The sequence below is a fragment of the Priapulus caudatus genome, unplaced genomic scaffold (assembly GCF_000485595.1).
Source record: "Priapulus caudatus unplaced genomic scaffold, Priapulus_caudatus-5.0.1 Scaffold4225, whole genome shotgun sequence".
In the NCBI taxonomy this organism is placed as follows: domain Eukaryota; kingdom Metazoa; phylum Priapulida; class Priapulimorpha; order Priapulimorphida; family Priapulidae; genus Priapulus; species Priapulus caudatus.
The window spans coordinates 2,397-11,680 of NW_014581286.1; the positions used below are offsets into that span (position 1 = coordinate 2,397).

Here is a 9,284-nt window from a genome sequence, read left to right on the forward strand (position 1 = left end):
TCTCTCTCTCTCTCTCTCTCTCTCTCGTGCTCTCTCTCTCTCTCTCTCTCTCTCTCTCTCTTTCTTTCTTTCCCCCTCTCTTTCTCTCTCCGCCGTGAACAACTCTCGATTTTACATAGTTGTCAGCGCTGCGCAGATGCCTTAGTGACAACGCGCCCAAGTATCCGGTACCCCCCCCTCCCCATCCACTCCCCTTATTTGTGGCTGCCACGCAACTTTTACATAGATTGATTTTAACGGAGTATGCTGAGTCATTGAACAGGGGTGGGGATGTAAGCGTAGTAGACTTGTGGTTTGTACATGCACGTACAATCACACATACAATACATACATACATACATACACATGCACGCACGCACGCACGCACGAACGCACGCACACACACACACGCACCCACATACATACGTACGTACATCATATGTACATGCATGTAGAGTGCTTTAGGAGTGCACGGAGAAAAGGCACGAGCGCAAGTGAACACGCGTCAAGCTAGCCCGACCACGCTGTGTTACTCCGTGCAAGTAGCCATGTCGAATTAATACGGTATACAGTCTTTGTCCCGCTACACGTATATTCACAGCATACGAAGACTCTTAGGGTATCGAATAGGGTATTGAATTAGCATATCGATTAGGGCTTTAGGGTATCGAATAGCGCATACGTCATATACTACATATACAGGTATTCCGGTCGGATTTCCCATGGGCGGCCATACATACGGCAAAAAGTCCCATAAAACAGCTGATTATTTCAAGAAATAACAATGCCACTTTCTGAATTGACGTTGTAAGTGACACCATATATGTTATTGACTCTTCTAATAATATATAATTCTTCCATAATTTTCTGTAAACAAACCTTTCCCGGCGCGCACGTAAAACGGCCAATTTACAATACGATTTTCACGCCAAAAAGTAGGCTTCATTTAAAAACTACCCGTCCGCCACAGAAATGCAAACCGGACGGGCCACCCACACTGTCAAACGCAGCAACGATTCTAGCTTCTTAAATTAACCATTGCAATTGAGTTCTAACCGTCTCCATCGACAAATAAAGAAAAATTGAAGCGCACGGATACACAGCAAGAGGATATAATTATTTCACCTGTCCCAGCCGCTCATTGGCTGTCATCATTTGCCGCTCATTGGCTATCATATGCACCCATAATACCTACCATATAAATATATAGAGACACTACTCCGGTCTACTATATATAGTAGGTAGTATATAGTATGTACTATATAGAGAGTCTAGTATATTATTTCAATGATAGCTACCCAGAGCAGCTTCCCTCTGGGAAGATGTTTAGTTGATAGTGAGTGACAGGGAACAGGCCGAGCGTGAGTGTGCGAGCTACACGCTCCACCGACACCACAGCGATTAACGACGTGTCCGTTTACAATAACACAATATCGATCTATAGCATGATAAATAATATAATGTGATAACGATTATTATCATCTGATGGAGTTATTCACGCTAGGTATACGTTATCGCTAGTATAGGTGTGTGGTGGTCATCGTGTACCGCGGTTATGCTTGACGCTAGCTCCAAGAAACGGTCTTTGCTAGGGTTAGAAGACCTATAGTGTATATATTGACGTGCACCGGGAGAACAATATATATATATATATATATATATAGCTGTGATATAGCTCCTTTGTTGCATGACTCTCGAAAACACATTTGTGCACCATAACCACCAGTTGTGCATGCACAATAACACCGGGAGTGCATGAAAACGAACGATGTTTTGTTCGTGTGCGCGTTTGGTATTAGTTGTCGTGTTTTTTTGGATTTCATTTCATTCTTGGTGACGTCAATGATAAAAGACTCGGTCGCGCACATCGGTAGTACGACATCGCCGATTGAGAGAAAGATTTCCTTTTAGTGAGAGGTGGGCGGCATGCAGACTGATATAGACTATAAAACTACATACCTATATAAACGACTCTCTNAGGTGGTGATGAAGAAGAGGTAAGGGGGAGAGATATTAGACGCAGCGACGCTTGTTGCATTGATGACGTCACATCGACGCGTGGTGGCGCTGCATGCACTGAATACGTCACACCCCGTGATCTCCATCACTCACGTGTTTGTAGTATATTTCTATGATCAAAGCTGCGTGAAATATCTTTTGAAACTTAATGAAAGCGAATGATATCTATCGGCGTAGCTTTGTCACAGGCAGCGTCTTGGAAACGTATTTATTCTTGTGATGCCATGTGTGTAAATATATAAGTAGCTTGACTGAATAATAGATATGCAATCATGTCCGGTTGTCGGTCGGTCTCTTTACTCTCTGTCGCCGTGTCGTAAGCAGGCCGCGTGTTTGCGTGTACATACCTAGCATGGGCTTATGACTAGTTAAGCTAGGTACATATAATGCCGCAGCTAGATACATAGAACGTTGTATACATACACGAGCTGTCACACACACACACACACACACACACACGCAGACGCACACACACGCACACACACACACGCACGCACGCACGAACACGCACGCTAAACACGCCGCACGCACTGGCCACGCTACGCACGTCACACACCACACACGCACGCCATCACACTATCACACACACACACGTACACGCACACTGGCACGGCGCACACGCACACGCACACGCCACGCTACACGCACGACGCCACACTCTGCGCACCACGCACACGCTACACGCGAACACGACAACACGCACGCACACACAACGCAGAGGCACACCGTCAACGCACGACGCACACGCACAGCGCACAGCGCACACGCACAGCGCACGCACACGCACACGCACCGCAGCGACACGCACACGCACAGCGCACGCACAGCACACACACTGCATGGCACGCACGTAAAGTACGCCACGCATCGCACGCACAACGACAGCACGCACGACACACAGCACACCACCGCATGCACGGCACGTAACACGCGCACGCCACGACGCACGCACGCACGCACGCCACTACACACGCACGCGACGCACGGCAGCGCACGCACGCACGCCAGCGCACGCACGCACACACACACACCACACATCAGCACTCCAGTCCACTTAGTTACTCTGCAGCCTAACTACGATTCAGTACACATGTCAGCGGTGTATAGAGTGATATCATTCAGTACACCGTCGCGGCGTATAGAGCTGCTGAAGTGTAGGCAGGTTGCCGACTGCGATGCGATACTAGTAGTAGTAACAACTATCGCTGCAACGCTGTCGCTCAATAAGTCAAATAAATGTTATTATTAACGTCGGCCACATAAAAGGCCCACGAGAGAGACGGAGAAGAAATTTAAAGCGGTAATGACACGACAAAACAAAGCCAAAACTGCCGCGGAGGCAACGATTAGAGGCGCGCGGGGCCATTGTCTGCTGCTGCTGCGCTGCTGCTCGCCTGACTGCCCTGCTGCTTTACTGGCTGGCTACTGGCTGGCCCTGCTACTACTGCTGCCTGTACTACTTGCCTGTTACTGGATGCTGTCTTGTACTACTAGCTGGCGTGCTACTGCTGCTGCATACTGACTATTGCTGCCGTTACTTGCTGCTGTTGCTGCTCACTTATGATTGTGGTTGTGCTGCCTGTGCTGTTGCTGCTTTGCTGCTGCTGTGCTGCTACTACTATTGGCCTGCTGCCTGCTAATCTGCTGACTGCTGCTGCTTTACTTGCTACTCTAGGCAACGGCGTCATCAGCCTTACACTTCATTACGAAGTTCCAGGTCGTCATTGGTGTAACATAGGTCGCGTAACGAGGTAGGCTGGCGTGACGTGCATTTGGGTTGAATATCACGTGACCCGCACGTGTCGAAGAAGTCAACGAAGGAGTCACGCGGACACGCGTTGTCGTCTATACACACGCGTGCGCGCATATGTTACACGCACGCGCACGCACGCGCACCGCGACACGCACACACACACACACACACGGACACAACCTTACACGTATAAGTGAGAACGTATAAGATAGAGAGAGAGGGGGGAGAGAGAACGGAAAGAGAGGGAGAGAGAGAGTGTGAGACGGAAAGAAATATAGTCGAGATGATAAAGAGAGAGCAGAGAGAGGAAAGAGAGAGACAGGAGAGAGAGAGAGAGATGGAGAGGAGCCCGCGCGCGGGCCGAGAGGAGAGAGGAGATGAGAGAGAGAGCAGAGAGAGAGAGAGCGGGACTAAAAGCGAGTGAGAAAAGAAGCACGAATAATACCGCGTGAACACGAAATACAATGGCGAAACGCTCGCCCTATGCTATGATTAATGAGTTAAACTCGCCACCTCATATACCCGCGCAGGGCATCGCAGCTATTAAGCGCCGTAAGTTACGTTTTTGATGTCCGTCAGAGCTGGACATTTATTGCAGAGACGTGAGGCATGTGAGGTAAATACCTGCGTGTCTAGAACACGTATGGATCGGGTCGTGTTGTCGGCTGGTTGTCGGCGGCTACTGGTGCGTTGCACACTGGTAACACGTGCTCGTCTCTGGCCCCGATCTGGCTTCCCTTCTTTCTCTCGTTTCGCTCTTGGCCTCTCTCTCTCTCTCTCTTCTCTCTCTCTGGCTCCTCTCGTCTTCCGTTTTTTTCTTACACTCTCATTCGCCTCTCTCTCTCTTTCTCTTTTCTCTCTCTCTCTCTCTCTCTCTCTTTCTCTCTCTCTCTCTCTCTCTCGCTCTCTTTCTTCTCCGTTTTCACTCTCCACTCTCTCTCTCTCTCTCTCTCTCTCTCTCGTTTCACTTTCCACGTCTCTCTCTCTCTCTCTCTCTCTCTTCTCTCTCTCTCGCTTCTCTCTCTCTCTCGTTTCAGCTCTGCCACTCTCTCTCTCTCTCTCTCTCTCTCTCTCTCTCTGCTCTCTCTTGTTTTCCCTCTCTCTTCTCTCTCTCTCTATCTGTTTTTCTTTCTCTCTCTTCTCTTCTCTTTTCGTTTTCACTCTCCACTCTCTCCTCTCTCTCTGCGTCTCTCTCTCGCTCTCTTTTTCTCGTTTCACTCCACTCTCAGATCTTCTCTCTCTCTGCATCTCTCGCGTCTGCTCTCTTCTCGTTTTCATTTTCACTCTCTCTCTCCGCTCTCTTTTGTTTCCTCTCTCTTCTCTCTTTTTCTCTCTGCTCTCTCTCTCTCTTTTTCTCTCTCTCTCTCTCTTTCTCCACTCTTGCTCTCTCTCTCGACTCTCCCGTTGTCTCTGCTCTCTCTCTCTCTCTCTCTCTCTCTCTCTCTCTCTGTCTTTTATGTTACGGCGTTAATGTCTTTCTCTGGCGCCTCTCGCTACCTCTTCTTGCTTTCTCGCCCGTCTCGTCGCTGTCTTTATCGTTGCTACACCGAAGTCCGCAAGGCTCAATGTCATTCTCTGGTCTCTTGCAACCCTTGGCCTTCGCGCGTAGTCTCTCGCGTGCCTTTTTCTGTTTCTCTCTCTGCTCTCTCTCTGCTCCTCTTCTCTTCTCCTTCTCCTGTGCCCGCCCGTTCTATTTTCTGTCTGTCTCTTTCCTCTCTGTCTTCTCCCTCTCTCACTCTCTCTCTCTACTCTCATGCCTCTCTCTCTCTCTCTCTCCGCTCTTTCTCTCTCCTGTGCCCTTTTCTATTTTCTGCTGGTCTTCTTTTCTCTCTCTCTCTTCTCTCTGCTCTCTCTCTCTCTCCGTCGCTCTTTCTCTCTCCCCGAGCCCCTTTCTATGTTTTCTGCTCTGTCTCTTTTCTCTCTCCTTCTCTCTCTCTCTCTCTCTCTCTCTCTCTCTCTCTCTCTCTCTTTCTCTCTCCCGTGCCCTTTCTATTTTCTGTCTGTCTCTTTCTCTCTCTCTCTCTCTCTCTCTCTCTCTCTCTCTCTCCCCCGCTGGCCCACTTTGTCTGACTTTTGCTGGTGCCTACTCTCTTTCGGTCCTCTCTCTTCCTCTCGCACGTCGCTCGTCGGGCTCTTCTCGTCTTATAGTACCTTCTGGTCTCTCTCTCTCTTTTTGATCTCTTTTTCGATCGCGCGCGCGCGCGCGCTCTCTCTCTCTTTCTCTCTACCTCGCACCCTCTCTCGCGCGCGCGCTCTCTTTCTATGCCTCGCCTTTCTTTCTCCGTTCGAGCTATATTCGGTGCTTGCGAGCACATAGGTATAGATGTAAGTAAGACTAGCTTCTAGCTTCTACATCTAGATAGTTAGTTATAGTTAGCGAGGTGAGGATGTCGTCTGCGATTATCCAAAAACTCCCGCGCGCCGGAATTTCTCGCGGGCGCGTGTGTGACATTTCAGCGCGTATATATATAGATATATATCTATATATTTGTTTTTGTAGGTGTATGTGTGTGTGCGTGCGTGCGTGCGCGGACTAACTCAGCGGAATTAATAGTAAAGCAAACACGCGAAAGAAACCCATGCTAATCACCGACGAATAGCCGGGGAATAGAGGTGATATACTCGCCTTGAGATTCCGTGTGTTCCCGGGCGGGAGGAGGGTGCAGGATATCTCCCGTACTGGACTTGAGGAGAAGGTCTCGTAATTAATTTGAGCTTTACGTTAATCGCCTTAAGCACCTGCTCCGTGGCGCGCGTGGGAGAGAGAGAGGGAGATAAGGGGGGTAGAGAGAGAGAGAGAGAGGAGGAGAGGGGGATAAGGGGGATAGAGAGAGAGGAGGAGGAGGGAGGAGGAGAGAGAGAGAGAGGAGGAGGAGAGAGAGAGAGTGAGAGAGAGGCAAGAGGGGGATAACGAAGGGCCATAGAGAGAGATGAGAGAGGGAGGGGGAAGAGGGTGCTAAGAGAGAGAGAGACTAGATAACAGACAGAGAAGGACGAGTGGAGAGACAAGACAGGACAGAGATGGGAGAGCGAGAGCGAGAGAAGGAAAGAGAACAGAAAGAGAGAGAGATAAAGAGAAAAGAGAGAGAAGAGAGAGAGAGAGAGAGACGAGACGGGGGGGGGGCTCGAGCGAGAGATGTCCTATGTGTGAGGAGAGAGAAGAAAGAGAAAGAGAAGAGAGAGAGAGAGAGAGAGTAGAAGGGGCTCGAGGCGAGAGAGATATTATGTTTAGAGAAAGAGAAGGAGAGAAGGAGGGGGGGGAGGGAGAACTGAGATCGAGAAGAAAGGGAAGGAGAACCAGAGACATAATGTATAATGTAAAGAGAGGGAGTACCAGAGAGCCTGATCTATATAGACTAGCTTAGACAGCGAGCAGCCACACGCCATGAGACATATTGACGCCTCATGTTGCTCCGCCGTTGTTGTTGTTGTTTGGTTTTGTTGTTTTGTTGTTGTGCGTTGTCGTTGTTCGTTGTCGTCGTTGGTTGTCGTTGTTGTTGTTATTGTTCTTGTTCTCCTTTTTCCGTTCTTCTTCTTCCTCTTTCCTCTTCTTCCTCACCTCCCTTCCTCCTTCCTCCTCTCCTCCTCCTTCTTTCCTTCCTCCTCCTCCTCCTCCCCTTCTCCTCCCCTCCTCCTTCTTCTCTCCCTCTCCTCCTCCTCCTCCTCTCCTCCTTCCTTTCTTCTGCCTTCCTCCTCTATTCCTTCTCCCTCTGGGCACTTGTTGCTCGCTGCGCTGTTCTCGGTTGTAGCTCTTTTCTTTTTTTTTAATTCGAATATTGGCATTAATCGCACAAGTGTAATTAACGCTGGCAGTGGGCCACCCTACACACACGAGCACGCCACGCACGCACTGCACGCACGGCACGCGCACACGCACGACGCCGCAATACACGCACGCACGCAACACGACGCAGACAACAGTACGCACGCAACTGTACGCACGGCAACGCATGCACCGCATCGCACGCACGGCTCAGCACGCAGCGAGCAAACGCACGCACCGCCACGCACAGCGCACGACGGCACAGCGCACGCAACGCCACGCACGCTGACTGCACAGCACGACACACATACATACACACACACTGCCACCACACACGACCACCGCACGCAACGGCACGCGCACGACGCGCACGCACGCACGCACGCGACGCACGCACGCACGACGCGCGCAATCCACACATCACACACACACACCACACGCTCCGCACACAGGGGCGCCGCCGTTATTAGCTAGGTTACACCGTATCATATCGTTGTTGGCTTAATAGCTGCCGCCCCTGGCGGCAATTCACGCTGCCACAAACAGAATCCGGTAGAGAGATAATAATATCACTAAATATTGATTGGGTTCGGCCCGCCCCCCGAAAGGCCATCCATCCGTCGGGAGCCGGCAGCATGCGCGCGGAAGGGAGGTGGGGGTAAGGGGAAAGGGCGAGAGGAAGTGGGGTGTGAGGGGAGTGGTGTAGATGGCGAATAGGGAGGGAGGTGGAGGAGGGGGGGGTAGAGCGAGCGTGGGGGTGAGAGGGGGAGAGGGTAGATGGGAATAGGGCGGAAGGTGGTGGATGGAGTGGGACTCGAAGCAAGGTGGGTGGAAAGGGGAGAAAGCTAGAGGGAGATAGGGAGGGAGGCTGGGTGGATGGGAGGGGCAATAGAGGAAGCGCGGGAGGGGGGAAAAGGGGGAGAAGTGAGGGAATAGGGAGGGAGGTTGGGGTTGGGAGGGGAATGAGGAGGTGGCGTGGAGGGGGAGAAAGTAGAGGAAATAGGGAGGGAGGTGGGGGATGGGAGGATAGAGGAGGTGGGGGGGAGGGGAGAAGTATAGGGAATAGGGAGGGGAGGTGGTGGATGGGAGGGATAGAGGAGGTGGGGTGGGAGGGGGGAGAAAGTAGAGGGAATCAGGGAGGAGGTGGGGGACTGGGAGGGATAGAGGATGTGGGGTGGGAGGGGGAGCAAAAGTAGTAGGGAATAAGGAGGAGGTGGGCGGATGGGAGGAGAGAGGGTGGGAGGGGAGAGAAAGATAGAGGAATAGGAAGAAGGTGGGGATGGGAGGCGGATAGAGGAGAGGCGAAGAAGGAATGGGGGAGGGGGAGAGGGAAGAGGTAAGGCATTTCTCTATTCATTTGGCCTTGCCCTGGGAAAATATCGACATGTAGCAAGGCAAGCAGGCAGCAAGTATCCACTCTCTCTTTCTGCTCTCTCTCTCTCTCTCTCTCTGTCCCTCTCTCTCTTTCTCTCTATCTATCCTCCCTCTCCCTTTTTCCTGCTCTCCCTCACGCGCTTTATCTCTCACCTGCGTCTCCCCCTGCGCTCTCAGGCTCTCCCCTCTCTCTCTCTCTCTCATCGCGCTTTCTCGTCTCTCCTCTCTCTCGAAAACAATCCCCGCATTCTCTCTCTGCGTCTCTCTCTCTGTCTCTCCTCTCGTCTCGTCGGCGTCTCTCTCTCTCTTCTTTCCTCTCTCTCTCGACACCCACACTCATTCTCTCTCTTTCTCGACTCATTCTCTCTCTCTCTCTGTCTCTCCCTCTCTCTCTTC

At 51.2% G+C, this 9,284-nt stretch overlaps 1 protein-coding gene across 1 annotated transcript; it reads right to left on the reverse strand.

Moving 5' to 3' along the window:
- Positions 1-4,692: 4,692 nt before the first annotated feature.
- On the reverse strand, positions 4,693-5,683 carry LOC106819726 (putative uncharacterized protein DDB_G0271982; the record flags this gene model as incomplete). The annotated part of the gene is made up of 4 exons (XM_014824323.1): positions 4,693-4,821; positions 5,043-5,087; positions 5,259-5,292; positions 5,619-5,683. Coding segments are annotated over 4 exons (273 nt in total), but the record flags the coding sequence as incomplete, so codon positions are not given.
- Positions 5,684-9,284: the final 3,601 nt, after the last annotated feature.